Source organism: Fusarium flagelliforme (genome assembly GCF_020744385.1).
Source record: "Fusarium flagelliforme strain FIESC 12 MPI-CAGE-AA-0113 chromosome Unknown B0J16scaffold_7, whole genome shotgun sequence".
NCBI classification, from domain to species: domain Eukaryota; kingdom Fungi; phylum Ascomycota; class Sordariomycetes; order Hypocreales; family Nectriaceae; genus Fusarium; species Fusarium flagelliforme.
Window position 1 is genome coordinate 2,648,264 of NW_025763509.1, and position 23,745 is coordinate 2,672,008.

Consider the following 23,745-nt stretch of genomic DNA (forward strand, 5'->3'; position numbering starts at 1 on the left):
CGAAAGCGTGCTCCTATCAAGCTGACATGGCCACTCTCGACACACTGAAGCAAGCCCTCAGGCAGAGAGCGAGGACGACAACATCGCACGCAACGCAGCCGTTGACCGACGCGCAGTACAGCGCCGGTTTCAACGCCTTGATGCAGGGTTCTGGATGGATGACGTACGAGAAGACATACCAGAACTTCATTGTCCCGCAACTCTCTTCGCTTTTAGACCGTTTATTAAACTCGCGGGTTAATATTTCGGTGCTAGAAATTGGACCTGGCCCAAAGAGCGTTGTTGGATACTTGCCCTATCACGTCAGACAGGAAATCAGGAGATATGTTGCATTCGAGCCTAACAACCTGTTTGCTTCAAGGCTAGATGATTGGTTTCACCCCACCCGAGGAACAGAGCCTCCCCTGCCATGTCTGGAAAGTCGCCCTGATATTTATCGGATGCCATTTACACAAGACAACGGCAAAGAGAACACAAGCAGTGGGACCAGTGTTGGGACGAGTGATGGTGAGAAGTTTGATGTCGTCTTGTTCTGCCATAGCATGTATGGCATGAAACCTAAACGCAGGTTTATCGAAACAGCACTAAAATCAATTAAAGAACACGCAGAACCTGGAATAGTGGTGGTTTTTCATCGTGATGGTGACCTGAACCTCGATGGTTTAGTGTGCCATTACACAGCGCCTTTCCCTACTGGGATCGTACAGGTAGCAACGGATGACAAGACGTTAGATCAATTTACTTCCTTCATCGCGGGTTTTGGCTTTGGAGACACAAAAATTGACGAAGATATCCGGAGCAAATGGCGTGAGCTGTGCCACGCACTCGGTCGTCGTGACGAAGCACATCCCGACCATCTCTTTTTCAGTTCGCCCAACGTTATGGCAACCTTTACTAAACATGCAACTACATTGCCGGACTGGATGGCGGAGATGCCGCTGGCGAATAAAGGCAGGAGAATCAAAAATCAGGAGGCCCGCCTTCACCATCCCGCATCGATTGTTAGGCCAACACAGATTCAGCACATCCAGCGGTGCGTGGAATGGGCCCTTGAACATAACGTCAGCCTTACTGTCATAGGCGGGAGCCATAGCGGGCAGTGTATATGGCCTAATGTCGTCGCCATTGACATGAGCGCTTTCAATCAAGTACACACGGTTACAGCCCAGATAGAAGGAGGAGAACCAAATTCCGATTCTACGTCATTAATTGTTGTTGAGGCTGGCTGTAATACGGGCGACATCATCCGCAAGACTATGGCGGTAGGCATGACAGTACCCCTAGGGGCCCGCCCAAGTGTAGGCGCGGGATTATGGCTGCAAGGCGGCATTGGACACTTGGCCAGGTTGCATGGGCTCGCGACTGACGCAGTCGTGGGTGCCGTAATGGTTAGCGTTGCCTCTGGCAAGGTGATATATATCGGTCGCGTACCAAGTAAATTTCGGCCGGCCAGTGCCGTGCAGTCGGAATTCGAGGGTGATATCTTATGGGCTTTGAAAGGCGCGGGGACTAACTATGGCATCGTTGTCAGCGTTGTCTTTGAAACTTATGCGGCCCGGACGTACTCCGTCCGAAACTGGAGAATCCCGTTGAAAGACGATAGTGAAGCGCGGCTCAAACTTCACGAGTTCGATCAATGTTCCAGGACCCTCCCTCGCCACTGTTCCGCGGATGCCTATTTGTATTCGGATAACGCGCAGATGCATCTTGGGGTAACGTCCTTCGAATCTGCTACGACTCAACTTCCTTCCCAATCACCTACGCTTCTAAGGACAGCATTGGGACCCGAAGATAGTCTCGAGACGGTTGATAGCGTCGGCCTATTCGAAACTGAGATGTACATGTCTAGGATGCATGGTGGGCACGGTGGAGGCAAGACCTCTTCATTCAAGCGGTGCTTATTCTTGAAGCAGATTGGGGCCATGAACATCGCCAACATCTTACTAGCAGCCATAAAGACTAGGCCGTCTCATCTCTGTTATATCCATATGCTTCAAGGAGGCGGAGCCGTCAGTGATGTGGGCGATGATGCCACCGCTTTTGGTTGTCGAGACTGGGATTTCGCCTGCGTGATAACTGCTGTCTGGCCTCATGGCCAAGGCGGAACCGAACTTGCGCTGGGCGCCGTGCGATGGGTTTATAATGTTGCCAAAGACTTATTGCCCTTGAGCAACGGAGCTTACGGTGCCGACCTTGGGCCAGACCCCAGAGACACGGCGCTGGCGGCCAAGGCTTTTGGACCAAATGGACCGCGCCTAGCCCTGCTCAAGAAGAACTTGGACCCGCGCAATATGCTGGCATACGCCTGTCCGATCCCGAAACCACCAATGAAACATAAGCTCGTTATTCTTGTTACGGGAGAAAGCGGCGTTGGTAAAGACTACTGCGCTGATGTTTGGGTCTCCGTATTTACTGAATACTCCAACAAACGCTACAAGGCATGCAAGGCCAGCATCAGCGATACTACCAAGCGAGAGTATGCAGCAGCTACCGGTGCAGACTTGGATGCTCTGTTGGCAGATCGCGCCTACAAGGAACAACACAGACCAGCATTAACAGCGTTCTTCAAGGAACAAATGCTCAAACAACCTCGGCTGCACGAGAAGCACTTCCTGCATGTGGTGTCCGACGCTGTAGACATGGATGTACTGGTAATCACTGGAATGAGAGATGAGGCGCCGAGTGCAACCTTATCGCATTTAGTTCCGAATTGCAAATTGCTTGACATACGTGTCATAGCTAGCGAAAAGACGCGACAAGTTCGCCGGAACTGCCAAGTCAATGGTAATGATCGACACTACCATGATTCTAAAGATGGGAATTGTAACGGCAACGGTAGCAACTGTAAGTCGAACTCGACAATTTCAGATTACCGCCACAGTCACGTCTTTGATAATGAAGCGACAGGGGACAAAATGGTAAGAAGTTTTGCTGAACAGTACCTGCTTCCCTATCTCCATGAGGATCTGGAACGATTGGCCCATATGGTGGTCCCTGTGCCCGACTTTCCACGCCCAGGCATTGAGTTCCGCCATGTGCTCAACATCGCTCAACGACAGGGCGGGCTGGCTTTGTGCACTTCACTTCTACTAACTCAGTTCAAGGGTGACTGGGATGAAGTCGGTGCGGTGGCATGTTGCGAAGCGGGAGGCTTCGTGTATGCATCGGCGTTGGCACAGAAAGTCGACATCCCCTTGGCACTAATCCGTGAAGCCGGCAAGCTTCCTCCACCGACGGTCTCTGTCAAAAAGCCTTCGTCACATATCTCCTGCTCAGATTTTGATGATTTAGGGGGAAAGACAATTGAGATGAGCCAAAATCTGATTCCTAGGGGCGTGCCCGTGGTGGTAATAGACGACGTACTTGCCACAGGAAAGACTCTCTGTGCAGTGCTTGAACTGTTAGCTAAAACAGGCATCAGCAACGAGAATATCAGCATCATGGTGGTAGCTGAATTTCCGATACACCGAGGTCGGAAACTATTGTATCACCGTGGCTTTGGTGGTATTGATATTCAAAGCCTTTTAGTTTTTGAGGGAGTATAGCTAGTAAGAGAAACTCGGGATCTCAAGAAAGCGGAGGTTCTTCTATTAAAGTATATCATCAGTAACGATATGGTAGTGACTACAAGCGGTAGGAGATGAGAGATTGAACATGGCTAATTTGAATTAACCTGATAGCGTGCTTAAGAACATCCTTACGCTAATTATCTTGTAGAAAGTATTGGCCTCTATTCATGAAATAGGATAGACGCATCCGCCATGATCAGCTGAGAAACGGTAAACGGCTTGGATGGTTCGAAGCCTCAATCTAACATCGCTTATTCATCAGCTGCAGTCGGCAACCGCGCTTTTGTCCTTCGTTTGTTTCAAGCCAGTAGGTGATGCTACTGTTACAGAAGCGTAATCTTTGTTTCTCATACCGGGTACTTAGACGCTCACGGTATCAGCAGCAAGCTACCTTATCAATTAAGAGGATCTTCTTTAGTAATTGCAAACAAATCGATAAAGCTAGGAATATTACCTTATTTACCGTAGCCCTTGTAGGATAAGCGGTAATAGCTTTTTACATGCTAAAATAATAAGAAAAGTGCAGGTACTACCTAATGCTCATTATATTCAATAGCTCCATACTTTCTAGAGTCAAGCCCTAATACCAAGTGCATTTATCACAGAATGCATTTAGCACCTACCCATTGCGACTCAATGCTGCAGCTCTTAGAAGCTTATTACCACCGTGACCGCGATATTCCACTTTGGCTTGACTACGTCCTACATCTTCACAGCAAACGAAATTAATATTAATACGGTAGTTGGTAAATTCCCGGCGTATCTCCCGAGAAAGGCCTGGATCCTAACCCGGGTTCAACCACGAGGCTGCAGCTGTGAGCGGACTGGTATGTTTCCTGCGACTTGAGTTACCATTTTATATATGTGCACATAAAAGCTTAACTAAGTCAGAATGGCCATAAAATGCTACAGCATGAGGAAAAGTACTAAAGGGCCCCTAAGTCTCACGGATTCGACGTTATCCATACTGGCCAAGGGTCTTTTCAGCACATTTCTTGCAACAGTTTAGCGATATTGCTTTTCAACTGGTCCCAAATTTAATTTAAACAATAGATATCTAGATATACTTATTAAGTAGCAATTTGATGCTAGTAAGTAATTTTGTTTCCAGTTCATAACCCTTACTTTTTTTTACAGTCTTCTAACTACCCTGGAAGATGTAATACCTGTAGCGCAGCTCAATTAGTTTCCTGCAACCTTTTTTCGCCCAGCTTGGAATTCCCAACCCTTCATCTTACATAACATCACAGGGTTTTGGAACAAAGTAATTGATGTTGATAATACTAAAACCTAATAACGTATCAACAGGCAATACCTGACCAAAAGTAACAGTTTCGCTATCTGTCAAGTGCATACTAGCTTTAATTGACGCTTGTATGCATTGCTTAATTTCTCCCTTTCTGTTATCGTGAGACACAGGGCAAAAATGCACGCTGCAACGTAAGCCAACAAATAAGGAACTGGGAGAGCGTCAGCGTTGATTTTGTCATTGACTAGGATAATATGGCCTATTCTGATTTGTCGCATCGTAGTGTTGTGGCCCACTGCCACGACATCAGCCCAAACCTAATTTCGGGATCTTCAGTAGCATTATGGGGCTCAACTGAGTACATAGTACACACCCTGAACAACGTGCACTGTGTGGCTCCGCCATGGAACCTTATGTCTTGGAAGCAACCTTGAAGGAACCCCTGGAATCAGAATGAGATGACTTGGCAGCTTGGCTCTCGATCTGCAACTTTCCAGTCGATTGCACGATCTGCTGATGAACAGGGGGTCTACCCATGACCTTGTTGGCCAACCAATTTATATCGTCATGACTGGTCGTAATGCATTCTTTCGGTTACGGGTCTAGGGATCCTTCCGCTTCTTCTAAGAGCCTTGCGATCCGGCTTCCTGTTGAAATCTCACTCAGCATCGTTGTGCTAGTAGGGATTCAATCCTTCCGGAACCTCCGTTCTCGCTTGGTGTCCTCATACTAAGGAATAGGACTATTGACGGAAACACCGGCACGGTCCGTCAAGTCTTGGAAGTCAGCTCAGGCCATATTGAGTAATCCGTCAGCGTAGCGTTAAAAAAAAGGAGGTCTTGAACTTTGCATTACTCCCTTAAGTTCGTAGAAGCGGATCAAGGCAGCGTCAATAAATCCGCTCAATCTCCCCGGCGCTTCATTCGTTAGTTGTGACCAAGCTGCTTCTGCCAAGGCATCATGCGTCTGCAAGTCTTTACCGCTTTAGCCACGTTGGCTGCTACATCGGCCTGCCAGACCCTCTGGGCTCGCGATGTCGACTACAAGGCGCTCAGCAAGGACCTTTCGTCCTCAGCAAAGGTCTATTTCCCTGGATCTGATGAGTTTGATGCTGCTTCGAAGCGATGGTCAAACCTTGATACCCCAAGCGTCAACATTGTCGTCGTTCCTGCCACTGAGAATGATGTCGTCAAGATTGTAAGTTTAGTGTTACATACCCATCGGCCTGCACTTGTATATCATTTCCCATTTCATCGTCTTTGCCTCTCCGCGTATCGTGGCTTCCCACTGTACTGCGGTACGGTTCATCTCCCTGACTAAAACTTTGTTACAGGTCAAATTTGCCAACAAAAAGAACTTGCCTTTCTTGGCATACAACAGCGCTCATGGAGCAATCACCACTTTGGGACAGATGACACAGGGTATTGAGATTTATCTCAACCAGCTGTCGGGTGTTGAGATCGCCAAGGACGGAAAAAGCGTCACCATCCTTGGTGGAACCAAATCTAAGCTGGTGACCCACACGCTTTGGGAGGCTGGCAAGCAGACAGGTAAGCGCAGAAATGGAAACAGATTGGCCAGATTACTGACTCTACCCTGATAGTCACTGGCTGCTGTGAGTGTGTCGGCTACGTCGGACCCGCCCTTGGTGGAGGCCATGGCTGGCTCCAGGGTCGCCACGGACTCATTGCTGACCAGTTTGAGTCGATGAACATTGTGCTCTCCAACGGAACTCTTGCCACAGTTGATTCCAACTCCGACCTCTGGTGGGCTTTGAAGGGAGCTGGCCACAACTTCGGCATCATCACTTCCATCACCTCTAAGACTTATGACATTGAGCATAAGAACTGGGCATTTGAAAGTCTGACTTTCAAGGGCGACAAGGTTGAGGAGCTATACAAGATCACCAACGAACACATCCTCAAGAATGGTACTCAGCCTACTGATTTGATCAACTGGTCTTACTGGTTTAACATCCCTGATGTGGACCCCACCGGTGTAAGTATCCATGCTCAATTCTACCGGTTTTCTCGCGAGGTTCTAACAAGTCACAATAGCCTATTGTCCAGATCCTCCTTATCCAGGAAGGCGTCGAGTCAGTCGACAAGGCATACAGCGCCCCCTTCCACAAGCTGAAGCCCCTTACGGTTGACAGAAAGAAGGGTCTCTACACAGATCTTGCCAAGTGGGTCGGTATCACCACTGAAGACGGCCCCTGTCAGAAGAATGGAGCCATGAATCCGCGATTCCCCATCTACCTCGAGACATTCAACCCCGCCGCGCAGAAGAAAGCCTTTGACTTTTTCGCTGAGCACGTCCGTGGCGATTCTATCTTCAACAACTCTCTGGTCACTTTTGATGGTTATTCCACCGAGGGCGTCAAGTCTATTGATGCGAAAAGCACCGCTTTTGCCTACAGAGATCAGAACATCCTCGTCGGTCCATTGATCACTTACCAGCCTAATGGTACTGAGTTGGACAACAGGGCCTCTGAGGTGGGCCACAAGATCCGCCGGATCCTCCACGAGGGAACGGGACGTGAGCACGTGCCAGCTTATGTCAATTATGCTTTTGGCGATGAAGGTCCTGAGCAGTGGTATGGGAGTGAGAGCTGGAGACAAAGCCGTCTACAGAAGTTGAAAGAGACCTACGATCCTCAGGGATTGTTCAGCTTCTACGCCCCGATAGCTTAGGTGGAATCTCGACTGTATATAATTTCTTCTCTTCTTCTCTTCGTCGTGACATTAAGTCACGGTGCTGCGTATTGCAGAGCATCAATTCAAGATATTATTTCTCTCATGCATATTTCAACTGTAGATGATTGACCATTTCATAATATCTCAATTCTGCATTCATTCACCACTGTGTGGTTGTGTTTCACCACAGTATAACAATTATGTGGAATTGAAAAATGATTGCTTACTTGACTTGAACCTTATCGCTGATATCTTTACCGAGACGTGACAAGTTTGATTTGAAGCCCTAACTATAGTTTCGGTATGCTTTGCACCGACGGCAGTAAAAATGCAACCGTGCCGGAACCATAAATTTCTGTTGATAGAAGCTACTTACCCACCAACCAACAACCTCTAATCTGTCACTACGTTACGTATTTTATGCCCGAAAGACAAGACTTCATAATCAGTGAATAATTCTTCTTTTAAATCTAAGCAGATTATCTATAATGACTACACTTAAAAGCTCTCAAGCTTCACTCCAGTAAGATCTTCACAAGCCTTCACAACAGCCTCCTGCTTGTCTTCATCCGCTGTTAGGGCATGGGGCTGGACCCTCTCCCGCTTTGGGTCAAAGTAGGCACCAGTTAAGGTAACGTCATAGTCGCCTTCAGCCAGCATAATATACGTCTCGATGCCATCCTGCATTTTACCAGGAGCGTCTTTACCCGCAAGCTTAGTGGGGACGTATCCAGGGTGCAGGGAAATAACAGAGGTATTCTTATTCTTCAATCGTCTTGCCACAGCATGGGCCAGTAGCACGACATGGAACTTCGAGTCGCAGTATGCTTGGAAGTCGTTCCATTGCTCTTCGCGTTCCAACCAAAATATGTCCTTGAGATCTGTCTTGGCCTCGTGATGAAGGACAGATGCGACGAAAATTAGGCGTTTAGGCGGCTTGATAAGGGCTGCAAGTAGATAAGGTGCAACAAGATTGACGAAAATACTTGATGGTACACCCAGGTCTGTCTTCCGGTAGGGCCCATAGAGAAGTCCGGCGTTGAGAATGACAGCATCGAAGGTGCCACCGATAGCGTTGACTTCCTCAGCTAGCTTGCGGGTCTCTGCGACAGTCGTCAAGTCGGCAATGAAGACACCGGCAGCTCCAGGGCATTTTGCCTTTACTTCTTCGGCGCGTTCCTGGCTTCGCGCATGAAGGTAGACTTCATGCTTACGCTCGATCAGCTGCCGCGCTGCTTCGAAGCCAAAGCCGTCGGTAGAACCGGTGATGAGGATACGGGCCATGTTGGAAGAGGAATAGCGAGTAAGTGTGAGCGGAAAAAGTGTCGAATGCGACTGTTACTGTTGAGCAGGGGAGGTAGAAGTTGGAGGTTGACCGACGGAAGGAATTTCGCTACGAATAAATGGGGGTTGAGGCCTTTCCCGCAACGGAAGTTCGGAACACTTGTGGCTCCGATGAATATAGAACAGTACGGAACTGAATGCAATGAGGTTAGTCCATTTTGCACATTAAACATCTATCTCACCGAGTGTTGGCCGAAACATCAACATCCATGACTTTGCTGGGGATGAGAAGGAAGAGTTGTGGGGCTGTCTCCATGACTCGCGCTTCGAAGCTGGGATAAAGCCAACCGCCGGTGAGTTGTACGTAATTTCGGGACCCACGATCTTTTGTCTGCACTTCAAGGAAAGTTTAAAGGATCGTGGGGGTTGTTTTCCGTCGGGCCGCCCTCCACCCCCCATTTAATTAAACAGGTGCAATGTCTGTGTGGCGGGGAGATGCCTTGGCTGAGGAAGATGCATGCATGCAAATAATGTGTAATCGCTCAGACGTCGGCACGTCATTCGCAAACCAGGGTAGGTCGGAATGAGGTATAGGTTAGGTGCCTGCGAATGCGACATCGGACATAGAGTGTGATAGAAAGAGACATATTGATGACTTAATAGTTCTTGATGTTAAAATGGTGTTTTTGGGTGTTAGTTATTAGTCTTCTTTTTTCTTGTTTCTTCTTCTTTTTGTTAAGAACAATTCTCAACATGGCTGCTGTCCCTGAATTGCAGTTTGGAAAGTTCCGCTATCTCGTCAGAGGAGCCAAACCCACTCCGAGCACAGAAGCTTACCTGCTTCCGTCGCTCTCTGAATTCGGAGACATCGCCACCTTACCTCTCACTGACTTGCGGCCTTCTTTGGACCTTGGAGAACAGTCCCCGTACAATCTTCAAGTCCATGGCTTCAGCGCTCGTCGACATTCTTCAGCCTTACACTCAGCTCCATACAGCCGTGCAAGCTGGAATAATGAGAGGCTCCTTCGTGAGATTTACTTCCCTGAAGTGGTAGAGTTCGTGCAGAACTTGACGGGATGTAAGAAAGCAGTGGTATCCGCCGCAGTTGTGCGAAACCGATTGTACAGCGAGAGCGATGACTCTTCGATTCCAGAAGCAGAGGGGAATGCGCAACCTGAGGTGCAAGATGACACCTCTCACCTGTTTCCACCCATCTTTGGTAATTCTGCAAAGGATGGCGTGTGCCCGGCTCCGAAAGTGCATCTGGACTGTACTCCAAAGGGCGCAAGGTACCATATTCGTCGCTATCACAGCGAGGTTACCTTAGCAGCTCAGGATGTAATTGAGGCAGAAAACCGTTTGCTCGAATCAGGCATCCAATGGAACGACCTCAAAGACCATTATCACGGGGACAAGCACGGTGATGGGAAAGTCCCTCACTTCGCGCTGTTTTCGATATGGCGCCCATTGAAGACGGTTCACCGCGACCCTCTCGCTATTTCATCGGCGGCTTCTTTTCCCGTGTCTGATTACGTTCCCTCTGATCAACGCGAGCCAACGGACCACAGCATTCCCGCTCACTTATATCGCATCGTCGGTGATAGTAATGGCCAAGATGTTGACGGTGTTGATAAGAATGACGACACGTATCAGACCCAAAGCTACCTTGCATACGCCCCACAGGATGGAGAAAAGGCTTCTCACGACTGGCACTACATCTCAGAGCAACAACCCTCTGATGTCCTGGTAATTCAGTTGTTCGACAACGAGATGGAAGCGAATGCACGAGCACCATTGGAGGGCGGCAAAGGCAAGTCTGATCTTGGAGTTGGGGGAGCTATTCATAGTGCTTTCGAGCTAGTGGATCAGGATGAAGAAGCGGAAGCTAGAGAAAGTATTGAGGTTCGGGTCGCAGCATTCTGGTAATGGTGGGTTGTAACTCAGTATAACCAGATAATCCAAATTGAAGAGTTTGCTTGTATAAAAATTACGTATCTCTGTTCACAATGATGAAGTATAATTATCTGATGCAACTGGAATGATTATTTATTCCTCTGGCATAAATGTAGTGACAATATGAGTCCCCATTCAGAACTGAACAGTTGAATTCCGACTTCATCTTGGTTTTTCAAATTTGTCTAGCTAGCCTAGCTCCTTCTGCTTACCCGGTCCCAGCCGGCTTAACACCGAAGCGCTGTCCCAATACAATGAACTGAGCTACAGTAATGATTCGACGCAGAGGCAGGGCTTCTTGCCTGTTGAAGGCCCCATCCATGGCATCCTGTGTAGCCTCCCAGTCTACAAAACCCAACTTCTCGACATTTTCCTTAGTGACCAATTGGGTAATCTTCTTATGCAGCGGTCCGCCGGGCCAAAACTTCCGCGGGCCCATATAAGCCTTCTTACTCATATTGTAAACCTCATCGGTGACATAAGGCTTGACGGCTTCTCGCAGAATATGCTTCTCGCGCCAGGTCTTGTCCTTGGCGATGTACCTCATCTTCAGACTGGGTGGCATGTTGTTCACATACTCGGTCAGATGATGATCGAGGAAAGGACAACGGCTTTCGACCTGGTGGACCATGTCTATGTTGTCGCCATTGTATCGCAAGATAAAGTGAGGCATGAATGTTTTTACAAACATGTATTGCGCTGTATGAGCAGGATGCCAGCGCTTTAGTATGTTGTCTCGAACTTTACCATCGAAACCTTCAATCAGACTGGTCTCAGGTATGCTATCGCCATAGGCCTTGGTCCAATTCGAGAACGGTAGACTTCCGACCCTGGCGATGGAACTCATGACGTGGCTGGACGCGAACATACGCTTCGTCGAGATTGGTACCTTTGGCGTAAAGTCTCCAAAGATACCATACCTAGCCTGTTCACTGGCCAGAGCATACGCTTCTTCACGTTCAGTGTTGGTCATTATGGAAGGCCACGAATGGTCGGCCTCGCTGAGTGAGTCAGCTCTGAAGGCATCATATCCTCCGAAATGTTCATCGGAGCCCTCGCCTGGTTTGAAGTTAGAAATCTCGCTTCGGCTAGCTGGTTTCTTGAATGATTACTCACCTGTGATAACGACCTTGATACCCTGAGAGTGCACGGCCTCTGCCAATGCCAGTCGCCCCATTCCGTTCAAATCCGGTAGAGGGACTTCACTGTACCATGTGGTGTCTTCAAATCGTGCAACCAGAGCTTCTTCATCCATTTTGACTAGATGGATATCAACTCCGAGCCAGTCCGCAGTACGACGAGCAATTGCTACGGTTCATAAGCCTTGGATAAAGGAAGTACAGGAATAAGATTACGTACCCGACTCGTCCGCTCCGCTGCCCTCATCAAACTGGACAGTATAGCACTTCATACTGGAAGGGGCTGAACTTCTTTCATTGCCCAGCTTTGTGCCCTGCTTGATGAGATAGGCTACCATGCCAGCAACGGATGATGAGTCAATTCCACCAGAGAGGTAGACAGCCACAGGAACATCTGCCTTGAGGCGGAGCTTCACAGCCTCTAGAAGACGTTCCCTGACGCCTTCGGCCAACTCCTCTTCGGATCGGAGGTCCTTGCACCGCTGTGGGAGTGTAAATACTCTCGAGGCATATCTCAAGGGGTTGCTGTGCTTACTTTGTCGGGGTACTCAACGTCCCAGTACGGCTTCTGTTCCTCTCTCTCATTAGGCCGACATGTAAGATAATGACCGGGTAGGACCTGCGCGTAATAGTTAGATGCCTATCCTTAGATACGTATTTTACCAGTATGATTCAATCTACCTTGTACACTCCTTGAAAGAACGTGCTCGAGTCAACTCTCCAGCTCTGGTCTCGAAGTGTTCGGACACACCACTCCGGCTGGAGACCAAATGCCAAGAATGATTTAATCTCCGTTGCCACCAGGAGCTTGTTTTGGTGCACTGTATAATAGAGAGACTTGATGCCGTATCGATCTCGGGCCGCTATGAGCTGCTGACGATTCTCATCCCATAGCACGAATGCGAATTCGCCTCTTAGGTGGGAGATGAAGGAGAGACCATAATGTTTGTAAAGGGCAATGACTATCTCAGAGTCACTATTTCCAACAAATTTGAACTCATCAGACAATTGAGCTTTGTAACGTTCGTAGTCGTACAGTTCACCATTGACGACGGCATGGATCCGGCCCTCTTCATCATGGAAAGGTTGGTTTCCGCTCGGGCTGAGATCTATGATGGAGAGTCGCACATGTCCGAGACCTGTCACATTTAGTTTATTCACAAACACAATGCTGCACATTACGCAGGATGTCAAAACTCACCCACATGATGGTCATCACTGAACCAGCGACCCCGAGCGTCTGGTCCACGATGAGCAATCAGGTCTAGGCTGCCTTCAAGTTCAGCCGTCACATGCTTGGCTTCTCCGTTCACCACAGGCGACCTGGACTGGCCAGGGTGGGTGATGAAAGCACTGATTCCACACATAGTTGCAACACTCAAGGAGTCCGGTATAGAGTCTGACAAGGAAACTCAATCAATGCAATCCCATACACAATGATTGTGACAACGAATTAAGTCAACTTGATTCATTGATTCCCCGACATCGGATGACTGCTGCTGATCAATTCAATCGGGGTTTCGGGGTCGACAAATTTACCCCCACGCTCTCCACTGTCGGTTTGTATTGCGTTCGTCAAAGGAAGATGGCACAGTCTTAGCTTTGTGGAGCCCAGTCGGAGGAAAGAGGAAAGTAAACCAGGCAGTGAAAACTCAAAAGGTCGCACAAGCCCACCTGGATGATACCCTAGACCCTTGCAATTGGTAAGACAAGCTTTCGCGATTACGATTCAGGAGTAGTGCCGGACACGCCGAGTGAACATATTTCACGCAATGGAATCGTGTTGACGAGTTTTGTGGCACATGTAGTCAACATAGCCCGCAGATGTGCATCATGCGGACTGATCCTTTTGCGGGCTTTCAGTGGTCAAGTCGCTAGCCAAGTCTCGAAGGACCTGACGCTTGTTACGGCCCGCCGCGGCCCGCTCAGGAGGTTTTACCCTAGCACGATGCACGTGTTCTGACCAGTGGGCGTGCTCCGATGCTTGTGCGCGTGCATGGGTGCCCCAGTTTGCCTGAAGCATGACTCGCGATACTCCATACACTGTGCACAGCATCATCTTGCATGACGCAACGTAACGGTATCTATAGATCGAATAGACTTTGTACTAATCTCGTAGGGTTAAATGATCTGTGGATCTTGGGCTGCGGAAGGATTCAACGCGGCATACGCGCCCTGCCGAGCCCGGTATTGCTCCAATTGTTCGCCTAGCTAAATACAGGAGTGGATGGTTCACAACTGTTTCCCGTACTTTCACTAATCGGTGGAATATGGAAGGAATATTCTCCTAGTCAGTCATTTTAGTGCTTACTTGTGGCATCCGCTTTGCTGACTTCACATCCTGCTTGCGATTCATCCATTTCCAATCGTTGCTGCGCATCGCCGTGGGTTACTGTTTCTGGGTCTCGTATAGCTTCAATGGATCGGGACTACGGCAAGTGGAAGATTTGACCCTGGTGGCCTAGATTTAGCCTGCGTTACGCAATTGCAAGGGCTTTTTCCCTTGCACAGAAAACCTACGTCTCCGCGGAATCTGACTCATACGGCGGCTTACTGTGCGAGTGTATCAAGTCCCTGGATAGGTGGTATTAGGAATGATCCCCGGTGTCCTGCGGATACAAGAGTTCTTCGTCACGACGATGGGGTAGCAAACCATTGGCACTAGAATGACTCGGCATTTCTATTACGCAAGTAAGGCCTACCGGTTCATGGATACCAGACTATCAATCGAGGATTTCGGCGCTTTTGTCTCGCTTGTCTGGTTCGCCGTGTATCAGATAGATACACACCAGTGCATTCGGACTGTGGTGCATTGAAACCTCCATTAGCTAGATGTAACAAGTCAAATCCAGTAAATGCCTTTCACTAAATCGCCTGCTTTGCTGGATGGCGAAACCACTGTGCGTGCATTGCGTTTTTAAAAAGTTTAGTGTAGTTGAAAGATAGCTGTAAATACTTCTGCATGTGTGTTATTGTCAATCTATATTGTAAAACCCATTGTGATCGTTTTTGCTACCTCCAGCAGTAAACCTTGTGCCCAGCTTTTCCCATCATGGCTCCTCCAGCAGTATCAGCACTTTCCGTACCACAGATTGGCGTCCCGCCTGAAGCTCCGGAGTTCGAAACCCACCTGGACACCGTGAGTGTCGATTGCTCAGGTTTGGGTAGCAAAGTCCTGGCCAGATGGTTGATCGAGGAAGGCAAGAGCTTCTTCAGCCTTTTTCAAGCAGCATGGGCCTTGACTCTTCGAAGCTATACTGGCTCTGAGGATGTATGGTTCACTTGCTTAGGTCCCGAGAGGTGAAGTGTCCAGGGTAGTCAATCTTCCTTTAGCTGAAAGCTGACAATTCTAAGGAACTACTATTGTGCTGTATCACCCACGCAACCTGTACGAAGCCTGTGGGACTTACAAGATGTTCAATCGGTGGGTCTAAACCGTACCACATTTTGGGGTGCTGCTTCTGTTATCGTTCCACATGAAGAATATCGGGGGATGATAGGAGAACTAGACATGGTGAGGCTCCCAGAAAGAATCGGAAGAATCGCCCAGATTTACTGACACTTGGCTCAAGTTCAACCTTGCCGTGTGCTTCTCCCAAAGGTCTGAAACGCATGTCCCCAGCGTCGTGGCTTATTACAAGTCGTCAGTAGTTCTTCCTACACTGGCTGAGATGGTCGCAGCTACAGTCGCCAAGGCAATTGAGGAGATTGTTGTCAACATTGACTCTTCCATTGGAGACCTTGAGATCTGTAGTGATGGTGACATCAACCGACTTGCCAGATGGAACATCCTATCGGCTACGGAAGACCCCAGCCCACAACCCATCCACCGTGTCATCTCTCAGACTTCTGTCCTTTACCCCAAATCCATTGCTGTATCTGCTTGGGATGGGCATCTTACGTACCAAGAACTCGACCGCCTTGCGACAGGTCTCGCAATATGGATCCAGCATCTTGGTATCGTCGGCCCTGAAGTCTTCGTCCCTCTTGTTTTTGAAAAGTCCAGATGGGCAGTTGTTGCTCAACTGGCTGTTCTCAAGGCTGGTGGTGCCTATTTCTTCATCAACCCGTCTCATCCCTTGCAATACAGTCAGGGCCTGAGTTCGCCTTTGAACCCGCTTGTGGCATTGTGTTCATCGGAGAATAGTCACATTGCCCAGGAGCTCGCTTGCCAAGCCATCGTGATTGGCGATGGGGTTCGTGAACTGTTGGAGTCTATACCCCTGGACGATGAGCCTGGATCACCAACCGTCAGCGTCAGCACATCAAATGCCATGTACGTCACTTTTACTTCTGGAACAACAGGTAAACCGAAGGGCATCACCACGGAACACTCTGCATTTTACTGCATGGCCATGGCCAACTCCAAGGCCCTCAAGATTGATACTACGACGAAGATGCTGCAGTTCGCATCATACTCCTTCGATGTCAGCAATCGCGATACTCTTGTCACGCTGATGTTCGGTGGCTGCGTCTGTATTCCATCTGAAGATGATCGTTTGAACAACCTCGCTGGGTTTATGAATCAGCATCAGGTTACCCTTGCCAGTCTTACCCCCTCTATGGCCAGTACTCTCAGTCCTTCTTTCTGTCCTACGCTACGAGGATTGGTACTTGGAGGAGAGCCCATGACGGAAAGCCACGTCTTGACATGGGCAAAACACGTCAGGCTTTTCAATGCTTATGGTGTGAGTGAGAGCACTGGTATCGCAGCACTGGCATCAGACGTCAGCCCGGGCTTCTCACCAAGCAACATCGGATATGGATGTGGTTCCAGGTTATGGGTTGTCGCTATTGGTCAACCCGACAAGTTAGCTCCAATCGGTGCGTTGGGTGAGCTAGTTATCGAAGGCCCGTCTATCTCTCGCGGTTACCTCGGCGACAAGGGTCGGACGGACAAATACTTCACTTCACAGCCAGTATGGAAGAGAAGGATATATGAGCAATACGGCCATCATCACTCTGGCAAGCCAACGTTTCGTACAGGCGACCTGGTGCGATATAACCTTGATGGATCATTACAGCTGGCAGGAAGACGGGATCATCAAGTCAAAGTCAACGGACAGAGACTTGAACTCAGCGCGGTTGAACACCACATCTCAGCATGTCCACAGGTATCGAAAGCAGGTTTCTCCCATGTTGTTGTCGTTGCTGTCAAGGGAGGGAAGAATGGCTCTACCAAGCTTGTTACCTTTCTGGGACTCGATACGTCCAGGGAAACATTTACCGCGTCTCAACTGTTACCGGAGCAGCTGGACGATCTCGATGACTTAAGATTAGGACTTCAAGAATACCTGCTTAACGACCTACCAGCATATATGATCCCGTCCAAGTTTTTCCTCCTTCAGAATATGCCACTTACAACTTCCAACAAACTCGATCGACTTCTGCTACAGGATACGGCGGCTCAGGCGCTATCAGTCAGTCAGAATTGTTTCATTAATCAAGACTTAGATGCTGGGGAAAGGCCTTCTACTACTAATGAGAAGGTCCTTGCCAGAACTTGGGGACGACTTTTGGGCATCAATGAGTCGACGATCTCTCGCAATGACTGCTTCTTCCGAAGAGGCGGTGACTCAATGGCCGCCATTTTACTCGCTGCGACCCTCCGACAAGAAGGCTTCAGTATTCCGGTATCTGATATTTTCAAGACATCCGTCTTATCAGAAATGGGGTCAGTCATGATTGAAGCAAACGTAAGCTCGCCATTAGAGACACCAGCCCCGTTTTCACTGCTCGTGAATTCGGAGGAGACTATTGATTCTATTGCAAGAGCAACTGGGTTTTGTGTTAACGAGATCGATGATGTATACCCTTGTACGCACATGCAGCAAGGACTGCTAGCTTTGACTGCGCAAGACCCGCAGGCGTACATTGGTAGTTACATCTGGCACCTCGTTCCTGGACTGGACGTCAGCAAGGTCACATGTGCTTTGAAGGAAGTTTGGTATCAGAACCCAATCCTTCGAACTCGGATGGTGCAAACAACAGAAAGGCTCTACCAAGTCGTTGTAAGAACCGAGATGCCATTGGAGCTTGTGTCCTCCGTCATGGGCTTCTCAGCCATGATCGACATCAATCAGGGTCCTCTGGCCAGATTCTATTTGAGTGAGGAATCCTTCCGTCTGGATATCCACCACTCGTTATTTGATGAATGGTCTTTGGACTTGATTCTGTCTCAAGTAGAGCGTGCGTATGGGGGAGGAGCCCTCGACATGAAGCCATTCAACCCCTTCGTTGGTCATCTACTCCATCAGGACACTGGGAGGACTGAGTCATTCTGGCGACAACTGTTCTCTGGTTTTGAGGCTGATCATTTCCCTGTCACAGCCTCAAAGTCTGCAAACACTGCCAAAACCGTTGTACTTCAACACGAGGTCCTTCTCGATGAAGGCATGCCCACCAAGTATACACTTTCGACCATTGTCCGCCTTGCGTGGGCGATCGTCCTGTGGCGCCAGACAGGCTCTGAAGATGTCGTTTTTGGTGCCACCGTGAGCGGTCGCAATGTCAATCTTGACGGCATTGACCAGATCAGTGGACCTACACTGGCGACTCTACCTGTTCGCATAAGATTGCAAACCGAGACATCTGTCAACAGTAGTCTGGCACAGATCCAGAGTGAGTTCATTGACATGATTCCATACGAGCAGACAGGGTTGTCACGTATCCGACAGTTTGGAGAGCAAGCTGCCGAAGCATGCAACTTCCAGAATCTACTCGTTGTGCAACCACAGGAGCAGAAGAAGAATTCTTCATTATTTCAGTCCTCATCATATGACAATGCGAGAGCATTCGCGAGCTATCCTCTCACCTTGACGTGCCGGCCAGAAAAAGGCCGAGTGAACTTTACAGCGGCATTTGACTCTGACTTGATTACTCGGGAGGTTGGAGAGAGTCTTCTCAGGCAGTTGTCCCTTGTTATGCAACAGATCACAACGTTAGGGTCTCTGGCCGTCAAGGACATCAGTACGGTACCTCTACAGGATATGGAAAGGCTACGAGATTGGAATGGTGTCCTTCCCACATCTGCTACCACTTGTATTCAGGATCGAATACGGCATCTATCTACGACTCAACCGAACGCACTTGCAGTTCACTCGAAGGATCTGGATTTGGAATACCAACAGGTCGAGGACTATTCCAATCACTTTGCACTTACTCTCATCAGCCAAGGCGTGAAGCCAGGGGACTTTGTGCCATTCTTAGCAGAGAGATCACCTTGGGCGCCAGTGGTTATGTTGGCAATTCTCAAGACAGGTGCAGCTTTTGTCCTTCTCGACCTCTTACATCCCATCAAGAGACTACGAACCATGTGTTCTATGGTCGACGCCAAGATCCTCGTTACTTTCGAACAGACTAGGCATACCGGCGAGAACCTTTCACTTCCGCTGTCGATCTTTGACCCCAAGGGATATATCGAAGGACAAAACAAAGGGTCTGAGCTTTCTCTGCCCACTGTCTCTTTGGACCTAGACTCTCCGGCCTGCGTTGTCTTCAGCTCCGGAAGTACGGGCATTCCCAAGGGCATTGTGCTTCCTCACGGTGCCATTGCTACAAGCGCGACCGTCATGCGAGAACATGGCAATCTCACTCCAAACAGCCGCGTTTTTCATTTTGCCTCATTCGCGTTCGATATCAGCATTGGCGAGATCCTGTTTACACTTGCTGCTGGAGCCTGTCTCTGTGTACCGAGGGAAGAAGAACGAAGAGGGAACCCAGCAAAGGCAGCAGGAGATCTTAAAGCGACTTGGGCGCTTTTGACTCCGTCAGTCATCAATCTCTTTGATCCATCGGATGTGCCTACGATGGAGACTTTGGGCTCATGTGGTGAGCCTCTTACCTCACAGATCGTGGATATCTGGGCGCACAGACTGGAACTCTTCGCCATGTACGCACCCGCTGAATGCACTGTCATTTCTCACATTGGACGCATTTTACTCGATAGCCAACCATCTGATATTGGTCGCAGCTTCAAAGCCGCCTCTTGGGTAGTTGACCCTACCGACCACGATAGGCTGGTCCCGATCGGTACGGTTGGGGAACTGGTCGTTGAAGGACCTATCGTCTCTACGGGATACCTCAAAGACCAGAAAAGGACAGATCAGGTCTTTATCAGTGTCCCGTCCTGGCTCTCAGAGTTTCGTTCGAGCTGTGGAAGGATGTACAAGACGGGCGATCTTGTCAGACAGACATCCGATGGTCGTCTCCATTTCCTTGGTAGAAAAGACGACCAAGTGAAGCTTCACGGTCAGAGACTTGAGGTCGGTGAAGTTGAACATTGTTTGACTTCTGTTTGCAAGGACATTAAGGCCGTAGCAGTTGAGTGCGTCAAGATCCCGAGTCAGAACAACCGTTCTGCATTAGTAGCCTTCCTCGCTCCTCAGAGAAGACAGGATTGGGAACAGGTTTCGAGTGACAAAGCATCTGATGCTGGAGGGTTCGAGCTGATTGGTTCACCAAGCCAGCAATTCTACTCCGCCATTGAGATGCTGAATGTTTCTTCACGTGAGCTCCTACCATCCTTCATGGTCCCAACATACTTTATTCCCCTCGTTCATATCCCTATCAGCTTGTCAGGGAAGGTCAATCGACGTCTCCTCCGCGACAACTTTGCAAGAAGCATATCGAAGATTCTTGATCAATACCAGTTGAGGACCAGCACTGCAGGCATGGAAGAAGTCCCCAGAACTGCACATGATCGAGAGGTTCAAGAGATTGTTATGAAAGCTCTCAGTTTAGATACCGACTCGGTCCCCATGAACAGCAACTTTTTCAGTCTAGGAGGAGACTCGATATCAGCAATGGCGGCGTCCACACTTGCCAAACGTCGCGGTATTGATCTGACGGTTGCCACTATATTTTCATATCAGGTCTTGTCTAAAATTGCCTTGGCTTGCGCCCCAGTAACTGAGGAGGTAACAAACACTCTGAATTGCGAACCTGGAAGCACGAACCAGCTTGGAGGTGGTTCCACCAGCGACCGGATTCCTCTCAATGAACTTCCAAGCCACATACCGCAAGAGGTAGTGGGCAATGTCATCGAGGCCAGTCCTGCGACCGAGTTCCAGGTGATGACACTTTACAACTTCTACAGTCGCTATCTATGGATCTCGCTCCCTGAGGGAGTCGATCAGGATCGTCTGGAGGCCGCTTGCAACGCCCTTGTGCAGAAGCACTCCATCTTGCGCACAGTCTTCTGTACAAGTGGAGAGAAGTCCATCATCCAGTTGACTATGCGGGAAATGCCAATCAGGTTGTTGCGCTACTCAGAGGTTGAAAGCTTGGAAAAGCACTGTGCAAACGACTCTCTCGCTATGGACGTACCTATTGACGGCAAGCCTGGGTTGCAGATTCAGCTCTTGAAGTTGAGAGACTCTAGGCTCTTCCTAGCCCTGAGAATGCCTCATGCCTTATTTGATGGGATATCTTTGAGTACCATCTGCGAGGATTTGAGTTCTGCATATACCGGACAAGAGATGGCGCCCTGTGCTCAGTTTTCAGACCACACAAGACATATCTGGGAGAAGAGAACCCCCGAGACCTACCAAGTATGGAGAGATGTGCTAGGGGATACGCCAGTTACTGTTATGAGCAGAAAGCTCCTTCCTTCGTCGGCGAGAGACACTTTAGTAGGGGACGGGGAAAAGCCTCAAGGGGTGTCTGCAACATTGGAGACTGGACCAATCTCCCCACCTCCGGCTTCAACCATGGCAACATTGGTGAAGCTGGCGTGGGCAATCACACTATCCAGGCTATTCGCATCTGACGGGAGCGAAGGTAGACTGAGTGATGTTGTTTTTGGCCAGGTTGTTCATGGCCGCGGCCTCGGAAGATTGCATGAAGATCGCATCGTCGGTCCATGCCTTAACATCATCCCAGTACGAGTGCACTTCCCTCCGTCGCCCAACAAAGAAGATCTACTCTCTCAAGTCCAACACCAGCACATCCAAACGATGCCGGTACAGAATCTTGGACTTGGGGAAATCACTCGGAACTGTACTTCCTGGGAGCCTGGGACCAAGTTTGGTAGCTTCATAAGGTTCCAAAACTTCACCAACAATGATGATCCAACCTGCGACTTTGATGGACATACTTGCGAGACGGGGCTATATAGTCTGCCAAATCGCCCTTCGAACACAGCCAATGTCCTTGTGGTTCCCAAAGGTTCAGGATTAGCCATCACGATGACGCTTTCTAGCCAGGTACTGGAACAAGAGGCGGCGGATTATGTGGTTAGGTATTTTGGTGACGTGATTGAAAGCTTATCAGGGCAGGAGAATGTTTGCAAATATCTTATGTAGCTGTATGTTTCTAGAAGCCCCTTGATGAACAGATTTCCTTCAATTCGCGGCTGAAAACATAGCGTAAATACGTGCCCGCCTTTGACCTATGTGCATGTGATTGATAATTCTGCCTACACATGAAAGTACTCTGCAGGATTAGACCAGTGATTTCAGAAGCTGTGATTTATATACTGTTCGTTGCCTATCGTAGGACTCTTCAAGGGTTGAGTGGTAAAATAAAGTAGCCTAAGTGCTGGTCTAAACTTACCCAAGGTAACTAAACTTTCGTCTCTTGTGCTATCGGCGGCAAGCCTTCCGACAACGCAACGGTGCTGTAAGGTACATCTAGAATTGTAACTTCTTTTTTTCATTTGAGGGGTTTACCACCCCTGCTTTTGTGGTGTCTGTTAGCACTAACTTCCTATAGCAGGGGGTGAGCTGATGAAGAAACGTACAGCTCAACACTCGGGGTCCACATTCAGTGGATAACTCACTAAATTCCTTAAGTTCACCTTCCGCCCGTCGCTCATACTTTTTTATTTCATCCTATCCCGTAACGATACTTTCGACGTCATGACTTCGCAAAAGTTTCGTGTCGCCATCCTCCAGAACTTCATACTTGAAGAGACTGGCGGCAAACCCATGATTGACACAATTACACAACTCGTCCGCCAGTCGAAGCCTGATGCCGATATTAATGTTTACGCTCCAATCCAAGGCGATGGATTCCCCGAAATGGAAAGTCAGGACTTGATCATCTTGACCGGAGGCCCTTTCAACCTTTTGGAGAACGACAGGCCCAAATGGGTGAGCGAAACACTGGAGTACATCAAGGCAGCTACAGCGAACCGATCAAGCCCTAAGATCTTAGGGATTTGCTGGGGCCAGCAGGCTATTGCTTTAGCGCTGGGAGGTACCCTGGGCAAGTCACCTAGGGGACACTGTGTAAGTTCTGGCTGATGGGATGGAGTAAAATAAAGCACAGCTGATTTTTGCACTCAGGTTGGCGTCGAAAAAATCACAATATCGCCACAAGGAACTGCGTTGTTCAAGACTAAATCACTGGTATGTTGCTGACCAGTTTGAAATCTGGGCTAGGCTGATTGACATCACAAGAATATCCACAAGAACCATGAGATTGTAGTAACCGATATTGGGCCCCACCTTTCACCCTTGGCTCCCAATCACGAGATCTTAGTGTCAACAAGTGGACAGGTTCTTACCTTCCAGGGACACCCAGAAATGGATTTCTCATTATCCAAGATGTTTCTGGCTCTGGAAAGCCCAGCCAGGTTGGGCAAGGAATTAGAGCACGGTCTCAAGCCTATCGACTCACCTCACGACGGTGAACTCGTTTTCGAAAGGGTTATGCGATGGGCGTCTGGTGACGTAAACCTTGAGTAGGATCATATCTTAACCGTCAACAATAGTTTTATCTTACATGTAGATTAATCTTATCTCTAGTTGCGCTTCATATAATGGACATAAAACATTGACCACCAGTTGCCTCGCCTGCCCGTTCTGATAAAGCTTCAAGTGTCTTGAAAATCGATTTGGAGGTTGTGTGTT

General features: G+C 48.8%; 7 protein-coding genes across 7 annotated transcripts; 5 read left to right on the top strand and 2 right to left on the bottom strand.

Moving 5' to 3' along the window:
• The first annotated feature begins 721 nt into the window (after positions 1–721).
• On the top strand, positions 722–3,725 carry B0J16DRAFT_349562 (uncharacterized protein). Its single transcript, XM_046128926.1, has one exon. The coding sequence runs from the start codon at positions 882–884 to the stop codon at positions 3,543–3,545; it is 2,664 nt and encodes an 887-aa protein (XP_045979446.1). The 5' UTR covers positions 722–881; the 3' UTR covers positions 3,546–3,725.
• A 1,989-nt stretch (positions 3,726–5,714) lies between these two features.
• On the top strand, positions 5,715–7,602 carry B0J16DRAFT_349563 (uncharacterized protein). Its single transcript, XM_046128927.1, has 4 exons — positions 5,715–6,015; positions 6,152–6,368; positions 6,422–6,816; positions 6,876–7,602. The coding sequence occupies exons 1-4, from the start codon at positions 5,779–5,781 to the stop codon at positions 7,509–7,511; spliced, it is 1,485 nt and encodes a 494-aa protein (XP_045979447.1). The 5' UTR covers positions 5,715–5,778; the 3' UTR covers positions 7,512–7,602.
• A 370-nt stretch (positions 7,603–7,972) lies between these two features.
• Positions 7,973–8,942, bottom strand: B0J16DRAFT_349564 (uncharacterized protein). Its single transcript, XM_046128928.1, has one exon. It carries the CDS (start codon positions 8,796–8,798, stop codon positions 8,013–8,015), a length of 786 nt encoding a protein of 261 aa, XP_045979448.1. The 5' UTR covers positions 8,799–8,942; the 3' UTR covers positions 7,973–8,012.
• Positions 8,943–9,348: 406 nt separating this feature from the next.
• Positions 9,349–10,724, top strand: B0J16DRAFT_405150 (uncharacterized protein; the record flags this gene model as incomplete). Its single annotated transcript, XM_046132862.1, has 1 exon — positions 9,349–10,724. The coding sequence occupies exon 1, from the start codon at positions 9,468–9,470 to the stop codon at positions 10,722–10,724; it is 1,257 nt and encodes a 418-aa protein (XP_045979449.1). The 5' UTR covers positions 9,349–9,467.
• A 235-nt stretch (positions 10,725–10,959) lies between these two features.
• On the bottom strand, positions 10,960–13,257 carry B0J16DRAFT_405152 (nucleophile aminohydrolase; the record flags this gene model as incomplete). The annotated part of the gene is made up of 6 exons (XM_046132863.1): positions 10,960–11,810; positions 11,868–12,059; positions 12,111–12,372; positions 12,426–12,509; positions 12,572–13,029; positions 13,092–13,257. 6 exons carry the CDS (start codon positions 13,255–13,257, stop codon positions 10,960–10,962), a joined length of 2,013 nt encoding a protein of 670 aa, XP_045979450.1.
• Positions 13,258–14,942: 1,685 nt separating this feature from the next.
• B0J16DRAFT_388933 (uncharacterized protein) lies at positions 14,943–22,194 on the top strand (the record flags this gene model as incomplete). Its single annotated transcript, XM_046131784.1, has 3 exons — positions 14,943–15,190; positions 15,245–15,404; positions 15,463–22,194. 3 exons carry the CDS (start codon positions 14,943–14,945, stop codon positions 22,192–22,194), a joined length of 7,140 nt encoding a protein of 2,379 aa, XP_045979451.1.
• Positions 22,195–22,726: 532 nt separating this feature from the next.
• On the top strand, positions 22,727–23,674 carry B0J16DRAFT_375803 (class I glutamine amidotransferase-like protein). Its single transcript, XM_046130725.1, has 3 exons — positions 22,727–23,121; positions 23,179–23,241; positions 23,293–23,674. The coding sequence occupies exons 1-3, from the start codon at positions 22,750–22,752 to the stop codon at positions 23,578–23,580; spliced, it is 723 nt and encodes a 240-aa protein (XP_045979452.1). The 5' UTR covers positions 22,727–22,749; the 3' UTR covers positions 23,581–23,674.
• Positions 23,675–23,745: the final 71 nt, after the last annotated feature.